The 16,500-nt window shown below is 39.7% G+C and overlaps 1 protein-coding gene across 3 annotated transcripts in view; it reads left to right on the top strand.

Moving 5' to 3' along the window:
- The window catches only part of mthfd1l (methylenetetrahydrofolate dehydrogenase (NADP+ dependent) 1 like), a 44,905-nt gene that overhangs the window by 20,892 nt on the left and 7,513 nt on the right, over positions 1-16,500 (top strand). For 2 of the 3 annotated variants that reach the window (XM_047388671.1, XM_047388675.1), the window contains 7 exons: positions 1,150-1,261; positions 5,585-5,724; positions 6,349-6,390; positions 8,439-8,542; positions 8,669-8,846; positions 9,498-9,605; positions 9,725-9,877. In XM_047388671.1, coding sequence (XP_047244627.1) covers positions 1,150-1,261; positions 5,585-5,724; positions 6,349-6,390; positions 8,439-8,542; positions 8,669-8,846; positions 9,498-9,605; positions 9,725-9,877 — 837 coding nt within the window. Of the gene's footprint in view, positions 1-1,149; positions 1,262-5,584; positions 5,725-6,348; positions 6,391-8,438; positions 8,543-8,628; positions 8,847-9,497; positions 9,606-9,724; positions 9,878-16,500 lie in introns of those variants that run through there. The other variant, XM_047388674.1, reaches the window with a different exon arrangement.

Here is a 16,500-nt window from a genome sequence, read left to right as displayed (position 1 = left end):
GGTGAAGGAGTACGGAAGGAGTACGGTTCATTGTTTTGAGGTTTTTCCCCTTTTGTCTGTTACTGTGTCGGCCAATTATATACACAAAATGTAACTTCTCAAAACAAAGAAATATAACAGAGGGATATATGTTATTATATTTTTCTACAAGTGTGATGAAGCCATCAAACTGGAATGAGACTCCCACAGTGTGAAGACATAATTGGGCTTCATGTTATTTTGGTATTAATGCAAAGATTGACAACAGAAAGATATGAGTTGATCTAACTACTTTTATTTAAAACAGCTTGCCCACTAGTTTTCACTTTGCGTTTTTTATTTTTGTAAGCGCTCAGAAATACGCTGTTGCCCATAAAGTTCTAGTAGTTTTGTTCTAAACACATTCCCTTTGTTTTTCTCCTTGTTGGGCTTTTAATTTTGATTGTAACAATTTGCGACAATGTAAACTTTATCTGTCAAGAATAAATGGCCCTGCCACAATCATTTTCTTGAGCAGATAAAAATGTTTTATTCCAACCTCACGGACAGCATTATATTGCAAAGAGCCAAACTGCTCTTTTCTGTGAGCATGACTTAAATCTCTCTCAGCCAGCTGACCAGGAGTGTGCAGCAACAGGTAGTGGAGGGGCAGGACTGCATTACACTGCAGAAAACATCATCTCATTATCATCAAAACGTTTGAAAACATGCCTTTTAAAACCTTCCTGTTCCTTCATACGGGTTTAGACATGTTTAGATGGCGGCTGAGCAGAAGTTTTAAGTTCTGTTTCAGGATTTTGTTTGTTGTCCTAAAGGAAGTTGAAGCCGTTTAGCTGGCAGATGAAGAACCTGGCTCATAAGGCGCTCCTTCAGCTTGTGTGTGTTTCCAGCCCTTAGGGAGTAATCTGCGTCAACACTGGAAGTAAGGACCCAGACTCAGGTTGATCTGGCAGTCAAGCACCTCTTTACCTGTGTTCACCATTTAGACAAACACTCAGACATCCAAAGTGCATCCGAAGCTCAATATTTATCTTGAAGTGTGACTAAAAGTTGTTGTTTTTGCAAAGGAGGGAGCTGTTTGTTAGTATTTAAGCCAGGCTTGGAGAGTTGCTTGGGTTACACTTTTTTTTAAACTATTGGTATGTTTGTGTGCCCCTCTAATTGTTGCAGGGTACGCCAGTGTTTGTCCACGCTGGGCCGTTTGCCAACATCGCCCATGGCAACTCCTCGGTGCTGGCAGACAAGCTGGCTTTGAAGTTGGTTGGACGGGACGGCTATGTGGGTAAGAGGACACACAAAGCCACAAGCCCTGTAGGAATGACAACAGTCCCAGATGAGCTTTGCTTCTGAACCGCAGCTGGTGGGATGAAATTATCATTTAGATTTATCACAGTGATGAACTTCAGCTGTTTTTGGCTTCTATCCATCTTCGTGTTTGCTCATGGCTCGGTTCCACCTGGCTCTGATTGGACTACTGTAGTATGCGCTTCTGGTCTTCTATTCCTTTTTAAAAAACTGACCAAAAGATTGTTCAAAAGCAGAGAAAAACTGTAGAGAGGAAGGAAGCAAGTCAATAATCTTAAGAGGCCCAGGAATGCTTTAGAGTAAACCACACTAATCCCTTCAATGGCAAAGCATACTTGAGTATTTAACATTTTATCTGTCCATATCTACCCTGCTGCTCTTTTTGTCTTCATTTGCTTTGACACAGACTATGTTTGGAATGCCCGAGTCTGTTGAGTTTTCCTGGTGTATTCGACATGCACGCAGATATTACTCAAGGCTTTATTTCTAAGAGTTTGACCAATGTTTTTTCATCTTTAATAAAAGGATATGTGCAACATTTATTCAAGCTTTTACCTGCTGTGTAAGCAGAGAGTTGAATTTCCAACCCTGTAGCTGAGATGCAAGGAGGCTTGTGTGTTTTAGGCCTAAGCTTCTCTCCAACCCAATTGTTTCCCACCTGTCTGTCTTAACCCCACACCTGCCCCACCTTTCCTCTGTCCTTGTTTGTTGCCTGACTCCCAGATATGCCAGGAACTCGTTCTCCCTCGTTTTTCTCGCCAGCCAGCTGCATTGGCCAGGAGCGCCAGGTTGGAGCATCTCTATAAATAAGAGTTAACAAACTGTCATGTATTCAAATAATTGAAAATAAATAATCTACTACATGAACAACCTGCTGTAGTTTCTAAAATATCTAATTTAGTCTTTGGAGGACTGTTGTGACATTCATTAGCCTAAAATGGTCTCAATAGCTTCTCACATGTATACAATCAAAGGAAATACAAGACTAGTGTTGTTCTCCCCAGGAGTTATCAGCCAGCAAACACCATTCTAAGAACAATGCATGCAGTAGTCTAAAGTCCCTCTCAGATCATGTTTCAGTCTATAATCTGAACGCGTTTGGCACACTTTGGCCATCAGCTGAAAGTTGTCAACATGGAATACCAGGTTAAAGTTGTTGTGTCTCTGGTCAACCTCAGGAGATAGTTGGAGAACCTTTAATGGCCATAAGACGTAAGAGCAGGCGTCACATTGTGATATGATGCTAAGCAAAGATGGGAGCAGTAATGGCAGGAATCTGCATCTGCCCTTTTTCAGCCTTCCAGTGTCTGTTTCATTTGAGGATTATGTTGGTCAGCAGAATCTGCTAGAACATGTTGGGCATGGCACACAATAGGAATAAACTGTATCTGTTGTCTAATTGGGAAAATACAGGGGTTGGACAATGAAACTGAAACACCTGGTTTTAGACCACAATAATTTATTAGTATGGTGTAGGGCCTCCTTTTGCGGCCAATACAGCATCAATTCGTCTTGGGAATGACATATACAAGTCCTGCACAGTGGTCAGAGGGATTTTAAGCCATTCTTCTTACAGGATAGTGGCCAGGTCACTACGTGATACTGGTGGAGGAAAACAATTCCTGACTCGCTCCTCCAAAACACCCCAAAGTGGCTCAATAAGATTTAGATCTGGTGACTGTGCAGGCCATGGGAGATGTTCAACTTCACTTTCATGTTCATCAAACCAATCTTTCACCAATCTTGCTGTGTGTATTGGTGCATTGTCATCCTGATACACGGCATCGCCTTCAGGATACAATGTTTGAACCATTGGATGCACATGGTCCTCAAGAATGGTTCGGTAGTCCTTGGCAGTGACGTGCCCATCTAGCACAAGTGTTGGGCCAAGGGAAAGCCATGATATGGCAGCCCAAACCATCACTGATCCACCCCCATGCTTCACTCTGGGCATGCAACAGTCTGGGTGGTACGCTTCTTTGGGGCTTCTCCACACCGTAACTCTCCCGGATGTGGGGAAAACAGTAAAGGTAAACTCATCAAAGAACAATACATGTTTCACATTGTCCACAGCCCAAGATTTGTGCTCCTTGCACCATTGAAACCAACGTTTGGCATTGGCATGAGTGACCAAAGGTTTGGCTATAGCAGCCCAGCCCTGTATATTGACCCTGTGGAGCTCCCGACGGACAGTTCTGGTGGAAACAGGAGAGTTTAGGTGCACATTTAATTCTGCTGTGATTTGGGCAGCCGTGGTTTTATGTTTTTTGGATACAATCCGGGTTAGCACCCGAACATCCCTTTCAGACAGCTTCCTCTTGCGTCCACAGTTAATCCTGTTGGATGTGGTTCGTCCTTCTTGGTGGTATGCTGACATTACCCTGGATACCGTGGCTCTTGATACATCACAAAGACTTGCTGTCTTGGTCACAGATGTGCCAGCAAGACGTACACCAACAATTTGTCCTCTTTTGAACTCTGGTATGTCACCATAATGTTGTGTGCATTTCAAATTTATTATTTTGAGCAAAACTGTGTTCTTACCTTGCTAATTGAACCTTCACACTCTGCTCTTACTGGTGCAATGTGCAATCAATGAAGACTGGCTACCAGGCTGGTCCAATTTAGCCATGAAACCTCCCACACTAAAATGACAGGTGTTTCAGTTTCAGTGTCCAACCCCTGTATGTCTTAAAATGAAAAACACGGCGGCATAAAAAATGTCAAACATGTTATGATGGAGGTCAAACCTAAAGAAGATGGGGATTTTCGTTTTAATAATGCTCGTTAAATTGTGACTGTACCTACAGGCATAAAATGTGCTGGGAACATCAGAACGGAGGAATTCAGGTTGGCTAATCTTCCAACATCCCAGAGTTAAACCTGTTGCGATTGTATAAAATGCTGTTGTGCAATCCTTAGCTACAGTTATAGAAAATCAGTTTAGTTTTCATCAGAAAAGCAAACTTTGAAGATCATTTGTCTTGATGATTAACTTATTAAATAGATGTAGATTTTGTTAATGCAGAAATGGTCAATTTTATTTATTTTTATCTTGATCACAGCTAATTTATGTATTGGCGTGTTACAGTGTGTGAATTGTATTTAACATTTTTAGGCTACTTAAAATATAACTGATCACAAAGAGAAGCTGGGCTAACTCTATGTTTAGTAGAAACACTTTTCGTTTTTCTGTTGGCCTTGGTGGGGCACTTTCAGTTCAGTTTAATTCCCCCTAAAGGAAGTACTTGAACCATTTGTGACCTCAGATGTTTGAGGGGGATCATAATGAAATTACTCATGGTCATGCTTCATCATGCCTCTTGTTATTGTGGTGCACTTTGGAATCTGGGATTAAAGTGAAGAACTGCGGCTCTCTGCGGGGAGGTGGGGTGGAAATCTGGGAATCCCACCCACCAGATGTGTATGAGTTCTATATGATTATCTGTCTGGATCACTAACTACAAATGACCTCTGGCTCCTGCTTTCAGGAAGATTTCCCACGTTATAACGTTTCCGTAAAGGACGGTAAAAAAAAACAACTGCTAGTCTGTTTTTACATATTTGAACCAACCGAGACTGATTTATCATTAAAAACGTGGCATTTTTTAAAGGCACGTTTGTTCATTCTTAAGCCACAACTAATCCCTCACATACAAATTAAGCGTTTAATGCAGTGATGGCTGAGAAAAATGTGTTTTATTTGAGGTGTTATCACAGGAAAGAAGATCAGATCAGTTTTTTTTATGTAGTCTAAGTTAATACACTATGAGTTGTAAGAGGAAGCCCCATCCTAAAGCCTGGATTCCATGTGGACCTCTTGCTTTGTTTAGCGCTTTCTCAAGAGGCCATTGTTCAGTGCTGTCCATACCAGAGGCCCTCCGTCTTTTAGAGAGCACTTAGATTGTACCCATTACTCAGAGCATTGCCTGCTCCTCAGACAGAAAGCTGTCTCTTGTGATGTCCACCACTCTTGGTGAAGACTCAATGAGCTCGTCTGTTTGCTGTTTGTTTTTATTGATGTCAACTGGGGCCAAATAGAGCATTTAACAGTAAACAGATGAGATGGAACAGAAGTAAGGAACATTGACAGATGACGATCTCACAATCAGTCAGCTGTCTTTTCAGAATCCACCTTAAATCTTTTCTCAGTCCAGCTTCTGTGGTTCAGTGCAAGCAACTATCATTCTTTAAACACAGTTTACTCAGATCCACATTCTGTTAATATTGCTGAAAACCAGCTAGCATGCTTATTGGTCTGGATTGTATTGGTGTTTAATGCATGCATGTCTTCCTCCAGTGACTGAAGCTGGGTTCGGAGCAGACATCGGGATGGAGAAATTCTTTAATATCAAATGTCGAGCGTCAGGTTTGAGGCCCAATGTGGTGGTGTTGGTCGCAACTGTTCGAGCGCTGAAGATGCACGGAGGGGGCCCAAATGTAAGTCTGTGCATTATGCCCAGCATGTTTAAGTTCAGGAACTTTTTCTTGGATTGTTTTCACATATCGTCATGAATATTTTTGACTTTTTATGTATTTGTAAAAAACAAAAACAACAAAAAACAGCAGCTTATTAGCAATAATTTTAACCATACCATTCCTCATTAAGTAAGCCTGAATACAGCATACTTGCCCCAAAAAGAAATACTTAAAGGGTCTTGCCTTTTTTGGTTCTTTTCGCATACCAACAAGTCGAATGTGTTTCAGCTGCATCCATTAAGCTCTCTATTGTGTGCCAGTTGCAGACTCTGAGAGCAACACACATCATTTGCACACAGTGAAGGCCCCTGTGCAAACATGATCAGCATATTTGACTGATTAAACTGATAATGCGCATAATTTTATAGCAATCCGTGTCATTTAGTTAAAGTAATAGGCTTAGACGTTCATAGTATTAGCCTCCATCCTATTTATTGTATTAAATGTAGTATTATGGTGGATTTAAAACATTTATCTGAAGATTTTAAGAAAAACATAACTTCTGTTTTACAAATGCCTTCACTTATAAATGACACGAGTAAAATGATTGTTCTCTTTCTAATTATCTGTCTTGTTGTGGTTTAGGTATCAGCTGGCGCACCTCTTCCCAGAGAGTACACTGACGAGGTATGAGCTTAAAATATCAACAGTGTGTATAGAAACACAAACAAGCAAAATGCGACAATAGTTTGGAGAAGATGACAGGTTGGTCGGTCAATCAAATTAAAATAAATGGCCTGGAAAGTTTTAATTTTATTTAGTCAACAGTTTGAGCTGTAACTAGCTAATTGAAGTTAATTAATGAGGACTGTACGTAGAGCTGGACATGAGGCATCATTTGATGCCATTTTAATAAATTAGAGTGGTGATATAAGGAGCTTTCCGGTTGTGCTTTTATTACGGCTGTGTTATTTTTAGCCACAGTCAGAGCTCCACCTGTAAGCGTAGATAAGCAAGAACATGGGTTATTTGATTATCAGCTCAAACAGACCATTAGTTTGTGGTTTCCTGGCATGTGAGCCACAGCTGAAGGGAGGTGAGGTTGTGTTTGTGTGTGTGTTTAACCATCCCTGGACTCTGAAGCAGATTCAGCTGTGCAAATAATCACACAGTGTAAGTTAATATTGACACCTTTAATAAAAACCAGAAGTGCAGGATAAAAAAACTGCCGGGGAAATGCATTTATGGGACTTGTATGGACCTGGTTACCAAAGTCCGCAGGGACACGGAGGAACACACTCACACCCACACACACAAAGTCCAAGACTAGATTTTATGGGCAGAGTTTTTATCAGCTTAACATAATTCTGGTTTGGAGTAGCTGCTATTTTGGTGTACAGGACAACCACTGAATAATTTAATGATGGCACACACATATGATAGAAGAAACTTAATGTTGAAAAGGATTTCTTCTGAATTTGTTTGGACCCTTCAGCCAAATTGTTGAACAGGAAATGACCGCATTTAAGCTTGACTTCCACTGAAATCGCAGACTTCCTGTGTGACGGTCCAAATTAGCTCTGTCCAAATTACTTTCCCAGTTACAAACGAACCAGCTTTCCTAGATGTTCAGCATTACCGGAACTGTCATACTAGGGGTTGTACAATGCAGTCGGTTTGGAAAATAATGTGTTAAATGTCTTTTCTTCAGGTATTCCTTGGCTTTCAAACATGCCTTGTAAAAAAAAGTATTAACAACCCTGATGTTTTGAGGTTTTTTCAACATATTTGTTTGGTTATATATGTGACAGACCAACACAAATTAGTGTATATTTATGAAGTGGAAAATCTGAAAAGTGTGGCCTGCACTTGTATTCAGCTGTCCTGAGTCTATATTTTGTGGAACCTCACTTTGGTGCAGTTACAGTGGCCCATGTCTCCACCAGTTTGCTCATTTAGAGATGGAAATTACTCTTAAATAGCTCAGATTCAGCCAGACTGGATGTGAACATCAGTTTTCAAGTCCTGCCACAGATTCTCTTCAGATTTAGGTCTGGACTTTGATTGTACCATTATAACAAATAAAATTGTTCTGATCTAAACCACTGCATTGGGTGCATGTTTGGGTTCGTCCTGCTGAACGTTGAATGTCTTCAGAAATCTTCTCCATTCGGCTACATCCATCTTCCCATCAACTCTGATCAGCTTGTCTGTTCCCGCTGGAGAAAAGCATCCACACAGCATGATGCTGCCTCCACCACCATGTTTCTCGGTGGGGACGGTGTGTTCAGGGTGACGTGCAGTGTTGGCTTTTCTCCATGCAGGCCAAACAGTTTAGTTTTGCTCTCATCTGACCAGAGGAGCTTTTTCTACATGTTTCACTAATGTTCTCTAACAAACCTCTGAGAGGGAACATTTGAGATTATATTGAACACAAGTGGACCTTATTTACTATTTGGGAGTTTTGAAGGCAATTGCTTGCACTGGATTTGCTTTTAGGATAAAGGAGGCTGATTACATAATCATGCCACACTCTTTAGATTTTTACTTGTAAAAATGTCCTTCCCCTTCACTTACTTTGTGTTGTTTTATCATGTAAAATCCCAATAAAATACATTAGTTTGTAGTTGTTATATTACAAAAGAGCTTTTAAAACTTTGGAAAGGCACTGGAAAAAACCTATAAATAATATATTTAACTAAAATGCCCGAGTTGTTTATTTCTTTCTCTTGCAGAACCTCAGCCTTGTTGCAGGCGGTTGCCGAAGCAATCTTAAGAAACAAATCCAGATAGCTCACCTATTTGGGGTTCCTGTCGTGGTGGCACTAAATGTTTTCAGGTAAGACAAATGATTACAAGTCCAAAATGACCAACTCTTCAGCTTAGAAAAACAGTATTTTTCCTAAATTAATTTTACGTCCTCAGACCAATCCCGTTTAAGAATGTGACCCCTGTGATCTTGTAGCACGGACACCCAGGCGGAGATTGACCTTGTGTGTCAGATAGCCAAAGAGTGCGGTGCGTCTGACGCGGTGCCTTGTCATCACTGGTCACAGGGCGGGCGAGGCTCTTTAGAGCTGGCCAAGGCTGTGAAAGAGGCAGCTCACAGACCCACAAACTTCCAGTTCCTGTATAATACAGAGGTGAGCACAGAGGCTATTTAAACCAACACTTTGGTATGTTATTGCAACGCTTTCATGTTTTATTTGCCTGTTCCTACTTCGTGTGCACCGGATGATGCTGATTTATTAGTTTTTGCCAAGGCCTCTTGAAGTAAAAGAAAAACATAAAAACAATCAGCTGTTTTGAGTTAGTCAGATCTAGTATTGTGACCTAAATTAACTTGTGGTATCACACTGGTTGTCCTTGAGCATGGTCCCATTTACAGGATGCCTAAATCTGCCTTACCAAGAGAACAACGCTTTTAAAATCTTTACATCCAGTATTAAATGAGCAAGAAGACGTGGCTTGCATTATTCAGTCCTAAAACTGTATCGCTCAGTTGATCACTGCAGGTTGGCGGATGCCAGAGACATTTTATTTTACAAGTACCATCCTTTTATTGGCCTTGCAACTAAAGCTCAGTGTTTGTTTTTCTTTCCCATAGAATTATAAAAATAACACTGAATCTGTATAACCCTGTAAAAGATTTGGCTTTTGGCTTTCCTGATCTCCTTTTGGCTTCAATTCGATATAGATGTTTTCTCTATTTACCAAATCTAATTGCCCCTCCTTTCATTGACTTCTTTGTCCATGTGTATCCATCTGTTGCTGATGCACTCCCTCTCCCACAGATGCCGATACTGGAGAAGATCAGAACAATAGCCCAGAAAGTGTATGGAGCTGAGGACATCGAGCTGTCCCCAGAGGCCGGGAGTAAAATAGATTACTACAATCAACAGGTGAGATCACTGCTGCTGGAATAACTGACTCACACAGTGATGGGAATCATGTAGCCTCTCTTTCCCTCCTGTGTTAATACAGTCTGACCATTTTTGTTTTTCCTTTCCTTGTAATTCAGGGTTATGAATCATTACCCATCTGCATGGCCAAGACTCATCTGTCACTGTCCCACATGCCTGACAAGAAGGGCGCACCCACCAGATTTGTTTTGCCAATCAGAGATGTCCGTGCAAGCGTTGGAGCAGGCTTCATCTACCCGTTGGTGGGAACGGTAAGTGGGGCTGTAAGAATGATTTTGTTGTTAAAACTAGTAATATGTTTAACAATAAAGGACAAAGATGTAATAACACCTATTACTAATAGGTAAAGAGTGTGCACATTTTACAACCAAATACATCAACTGGCAAATGATTGATAGGATTTGTTTTAAAATTGTATCTTTAAGAGTTTAACAGAAATGAAGTTGTGAGGTTTTCCACATTGTAATGATAGTCCTGTCTTCAGTTTGATCTAACATCACAAAACCAGATGCTACAGAAAAATATAATTTCAAACTCATGTGTTTTACCAGGAAAGTAATGAGAGTAAAGTAATGAGAGTAAAGTAATGAGAACACAATGAGAACATATTTGGCAGATAGGGTTTCTGCACAATCTGGAAAAGTATGGATTTTGAAATATTTTCCAGTTCTTGATAAATATATAAAAAGTTGCATCCAGCTGTTTATCATTCTGTCAACCCATCCATCCTTCTGTCTTTATATCTGTTAATCCATCTATCTGTTCAACCAATCATCCCTCATTCTGTCAATGCATCCATCAATCCATCTACAGGTCCTTCTCAAAATATTAGCATATTGTGATAAAGTTAATTATTTTCTATAATGTCATGATGAAAATGTAACATTCATATATTTTAGATTCATTGCACACTAACTGAAATATTTCAGGTCTTTTATTGTCTTAATACGGATGATTTTGGCATACAGCTCATGAAAACCCAAAATTCCTATCTCACAAAATTAGCATATCATTAAAAGGGTCTCTAAACGAGCTATGAACCTAATCATCTGAATCAACGAGTTAACTCTAAACACCTGCAAAATATTCCTGAGGCCTTTAAAACTCCCAGCCTGGTTCATCACTCAAAACCCCAATCATGGGTAAGACTGCCGACCTGACTGCTGTCCAGAAGACCACTATTGACACCCTCAAGCAAGAGGGTCAGACACAGAAAGAAATTTCTTAACGAACAGGCTGTTCCCAGAGTGCTGTATCAAGGCACCTCAGTGGGAAGGAAAAAGTGCGGCAGAAAACGCTGCACAACGAGAAGAGTTGACCGGACCCTGAGGAAGATTGTGGCGAAGGGCCGATTCCAGACCTTGGGGGACCTGTGGAAGCAGTGGACTGAGTCTGGAGTAGAAACATCCAGAAGTCCAGTGTCAAGTACCCACAGTCAGTGATGGTCTGGGGTGCCGTGTCAGCTGCTGGTGTTGGTCCACTGTGTTTTATCAAGGGCAGGGTCAATGCAGCTAGCTATCAGGAGATTTTGGAGCACTTCATGCTTCCATCTGCTGAAAAGCTTTATGGAGATGAAGATTTCATTTTTCAGCACGACCTGGCACCTGCTCACAGTGCCAAAACCACTGGTAAATGGTTTACTGACCATGGTATCACTGTGCTCAATTGGCCTGCCAACTCTCCTGACCTGAACCCCATAGAGAATCTGTGGGATATTGTGAAGAGAACGTTGAGAGACTCAAGACCCAACACTCTGGATGAGCTAAAGGCCGCTATCGAAGCATCCTGGGCCTCCATAAGACCTCAGTAGTGCCACAGGCTGATTGCCTCCATGCCACGCCGCATTGAAGCAGTCATTTCTGCCAAAGGATTCCCGACCAAGTATTGAGTGCATAACTGTACATGATTATTTGAAGGTTGATGTTTTTTGTATTAAAAACAGTTTTCTTTTATTGGTCGGATGAAATATGCTAATTTTGTGAGATAGGAATTTTGGGTTTTCATGAGCTGTATGCCAAAATCATCCGTATTAAGACAATAAAAGACCTGAAATATTTCAGTTAGTGTGCAATGAATCTAAAATATATGAATGTTAAATTTTCATCATGACATTATGGAAAATAATGAACTTCATCACAATATGCTAATATTTTGAGAAGGACCCGTATATGTCTATCTGTGTTTTTCCATCACTCTATCTGTTCATCCCTCCATCCCATCCATCTATCTAATCGTCCATCTGCCTGTCCATCTATCCATTAATCCATTCATTTACACATCCATCAATCTATCACCTGTCCATTCTTCCTTCTGTCTGTGTATTTATCTGTCCATCTATTTATCTGTTAGTCCATCCATCTCTCTGTCTAAGCATCCATCCGATCTGTGGAGTTTGCAGGCTCCATATTTAAAGCTGATTTGAGTTTAGAAATGTTGGACTTTGCAAGGGAAAATATACAGGAACCCTGGCCCAAGCTGCCGTAAATGTCTGGTTATCGCAAGAAACACTGAAGCAATCTTTTTTTCTTTTTTTTTGTGTTAATTTGCCACGATTATCCAACTTGATCTCTGAGGGCTACACATGGCTAGTTTGAGTTAGTTTAAGCAGAAGTTATAGATTGAAACAGAGTTCAAACTATAGGACATATTCTCACACTGTGATTTCTTTCATCATTTTTAAGTTTATCACTGAGCAGTTTTTGTAATTTCAGTTCCGTCATCTGCTTTTTCTGCATGTTGTATTACTGCAACATGCGCTGGGTGGAACCCTTTGGCCAATGACGGGCCGCTCAGAAAGGAAACACTTCCTGCGTGTTCCGCCTCCCGCTGTTTCACCAGCGCGCCCTTAGGGTCCGGTTTGAATAGTGAGGGGCGGAGGTGTCAAACGCTGACCATGGTTTTAGCCATTGATAATTTCTCTTAAATAACTTTTTTTTTTTTAGCAAAACCATGTCAGAAAACTGCAAAATAGCAATAGTGGATGACTGGAGATTGAGAAAAGATTTCCTCAGAAACCGCTGTTTTAAAGGATTTAAAGAATAATATTAAATTAAATTTGTCTCTCAATCACAAAAAGATCACATTTCCTCCTTCCCTTTTATCTAGAGCCAGTTATGCTTTGACATGTTGGGTAGTCAGATAGGGAAAAACTGCATTGTTGAAACAGTTCAACAGAAATACCAAGAACATATAAATGGAATAGAAAGACCTCAACATCTGTTTCTAATGCCTTTTAACTTCGCATCCACTAAAACACATCGAGCAGAAATGAGACTTTATTTAGAAGCAAATTGTAAAACCTAAGATCTGAAGAGTGACAGAAACAGGTGGAATTAAGGCCGTGGGAGTAGTGGTTAGTCTACAATGCAAGGGAAGGATGGAGCGTCTTCATTGGGTAAAGAATCGGCCTTATGTCATTTCTCGGATATGTGAGGGAGGGGTAGCAAACAGTACAATGGATCTCTGTGGTACTGGTATCCCCTCAGAACTGCCTTCAACAAAACAGTTCGAGACTGGATGATCTGAATGCTTAAAACTGTTTTAACAGATGAAAGACTGACCAAAGGGCCTTGAACAAACCCATGAAGGGCAGCATATAGAAGACAATGGCTTCATTTGTGATTGGCTGCTACGTTTATTCAATACAAAGTCATGCAGAGATTAGGATAGTTTAGAGTTTTTCATCATACAGTGAATCATGATCTCCCTTCACCTCTTTAGAAACGACTGTGTTGTTTACCGAGACTCTTCTCCTAGATAGCTGGGGGGGATCCAGCTACACTGCAGGGTTTTTCCCCCACAAAAGCACATTGTGTCTTCAGATAATGAAGGGACTTATTTAGCACAGTGGCGTTTCCAACTTTAGCCACGGCGTGTGATGTGTTTTAGCAAGTGCCAGCTTGTTTTCAGGCTTGAGAAGGCAGACTTGCAGAACAGCTCATCTTCTGTTGTTTGGAAGACTGAAGGAAACGTTTGGCTTTTGATATTTAAACTTATATGTATACGGAAGCCAAGAACAACTTCCCTGCCACTAATATTTTTCATGTGTTTTCTCAAGATATTTAGTTATAAACAGAAAATATTATTACTTTTCTTCGGAGACATTTGTTGGAGAGAAAATTAGTTTTTGAGCTCCTTGAATGAACATGGCATGTTTCAGGTTGAAACCTTCTTACACATGGAGACGGGCAGTGATGGTGCATTCAAGTACCACTCGTAAACTATAATTTCCAACAAATCGGCTCTATGATATTGCCCTTTCATTGTCACGTCGGATAACGAGACAAATATGTTGGTATCGTGACGTAGACGTTTAGATACGATCATTTAGCTGTATATAGAAACAAAGAGACAATACAGGGAATTGAAAAGTAACATAAGTTCTTGTCTTAATGATTCAACGAACAGGATCTCATTATGTATGAGTATTTTTACAATATTATTTATTTTACTGAGTGACGAGATAAATCCTTCCCAAAGGTAAAATTGTAGAAAGGAACCGGGATCTTTCGACAAATATTAGTGTGGAGGTTTAGGTTCTTATTAAGGTATACCAACGTTTGAAAAGGTTATTACGTTTTCTGTCAAACCAGTTTAAAGTCATTTTAATGATGAGCCATGAACCTCTCCTACCTGTTCCTGGGCACTGCCAATCAGCTGGCTGAAACCCAGATATTACTTTTTTTTCCTCCCTCGCTTAAAAGAAAGTCTGATTAAGTCTAAATATAATATACTGAACGAACACCAGTATGGCTTCAGGAACAACTGCTCCACGACTTTAGCTGTGATGGAGTTTGTGGAGCACATTGTTGCAGCAGTTGACCAGAAGCTTAATACCGTAGGTGTGTTTATTGACCTATGTAAGGCATTTGATACTATTGACCATGCATGACTATTAGGTAAATGTGAATTGTATGGCTTACGGGGGGTTACATATCAGTTACTTGAGTAATAGATTACAATATGTACAAATTAACAACACAAAGTCACAAACAGACAAAGTAAAATGTGGTCTTCCTCAAGGCTCAGTTCTAGGACCTAAATTATTTATACTTTATTTAAACGATATTTTTTGCAGTATCCAGTATTTTAAAGTTTATAATCTTTGCAGACGATACAAATTTCTTTTTTTCTGGAAAAAATATGGATGAAATAATAAAAACAGTACAAAAAGAATTAGCTAAGTTGAAAACATGGTTTGATTACAATAAGTTGTCGTTAAATGAAGGAAAAACTAAATTCATGGTATTCTCTGGTAATTTAATTTCCTTTTGGGATTAATAAAGTATTTTTGAATTGAATTGAATTGAATTGAATCGGATCTATAATAATGTACAGTTATGTATAAATGGAGTTGAAATCGAAAGAGTATATGAGACCAAATGTTTAGGGGTTATTATAGACAATAAATTTAGTTGGAAGCCTCACATAGAATATATTAGAAATAAAGTTGCAAAAACTATTGGAATATTGGTTAAAATAAAAGATTTAATAAATGTTAAAGGCTTGTTATTATATATTCCTCTTTGGTTATGACTCATTTGTCTTACTGCTCGGAAATCTGGGGAAATGCAAATAAAACAATTATTGATAAATTAATTAAGTTTAAAAAAAAAAAGCTATAAGACTTATTAATAAGGTGGGAAGCCGTGAACCACCTGATAAACTCTTTATTCAAAGTAATACATTAAAATTTAAAGACATTGTTTATATAAAAATACTGGACATAATGTACAAAGCATTGAACAAAAGCCTTCCTCCTGGTATACAGAGATTTTATAATATTGTGTGAATACTTTAGTATTTTTCCCAGAGGTTAGTATCTAATTACTCAGCTGTTGGAACGGAAAACCCTTTTATTTATTATTCATCCTTTTTTCGTTACTATGAATCGTTTAATCACTTTTAGATGATGTCAAAGCTCCTTTAGCTGAAATGTATTACACATCTACCATTGTTTGCGGACCTTTTTGGAATACCGAAGTCACAGCGCTAAAAGTCGACCAGCAAGCCGAGCCGGAGCTGGCAGTCCACATCCGCTGTGTCAGATTGTATATACATGTCCGCCCTGCTTTGTCCCTTTTGGTTTACTTGCAGGTCTGGACTTCCTCAGACAGGAAACTCTCTGCTTACTTCCTCCTGTCTCATTTCTACTAATGGAACCATAAAACTGCTCCTGGGTCAGTAGTAGGGAGGCATGCAAAGAATGTCCCTGCCTGTCTAATGAGCAGGATGACTTGCTGGTTCTTGTGGACTGGATGATCTGACTTTCGAGACAGGAAAAGGGTTTTAAGAGTCACTTGATTGTCTTTGATGTTCCAAACACTGAACTGGTTTTTACCAAATACTGACTCAGTTTGTGTTTAATTTCCTTAATTTACTTATGGTATGTGAAGCTGGCATCTTGTGAGTCTACACTCACATGATTGGTTTCCCAGTGATGTCACTAATTTCATTAGATGCTTTCTACTGCAATCTCCTTTTTCCTTTTTCTCCTCTTTTGCAGTGTCCTAAAACATCTTACTTTTCTTAGCCTCAATTTTGTGCTTTAAGAAAAGTTTAATTAGGCCCATATTTTTCATACTTGGTCTTAAATTTGTTGTTGGTTATGCCTGCAGTTCATAAGCTGTTGTAGTTTGGAGGGATTTGGTTATTACTCTGTAACAAACTGCAAAGCCAGAGCTTTTCACCTTTTCTGCAAACACTAGAACAATTTCTGCTCCTAAAACTGGCCTTTTGCAGCTTGTTTAGAGAATTTAAATCAAAATGTTCTTGTTACACAACCCACCGGCAGCTTCTCTGTCATGGGAAAGCATGTATTTAACAAGGTCTGGCTTGAAAGTAGGGAATTCAGTAGTTCGCATTAAAAGTTAAG

Source organism: Girardinichthys multiradiatus, chromosome 15, assembly GCF_021462225.1.
Source record: "Girardinichthys multiradiatus isolate DD_20200921_A chromosome 15, DD_fGirMul_XY1, whole genome shotgun sequence".
Lineage (NCBI taxonomy): Eukaryota > Metazoa > Chordata > Actinopteri > Cyprinodontiformes > Goodeidae > Girardinichthys > Girardinichthys multiradiatus.
The sequence above is the reverse complement of the archived record's forward strand: the minus strand, read 5'-3'. Positions and strand labels throughout refer to the sequence as shown.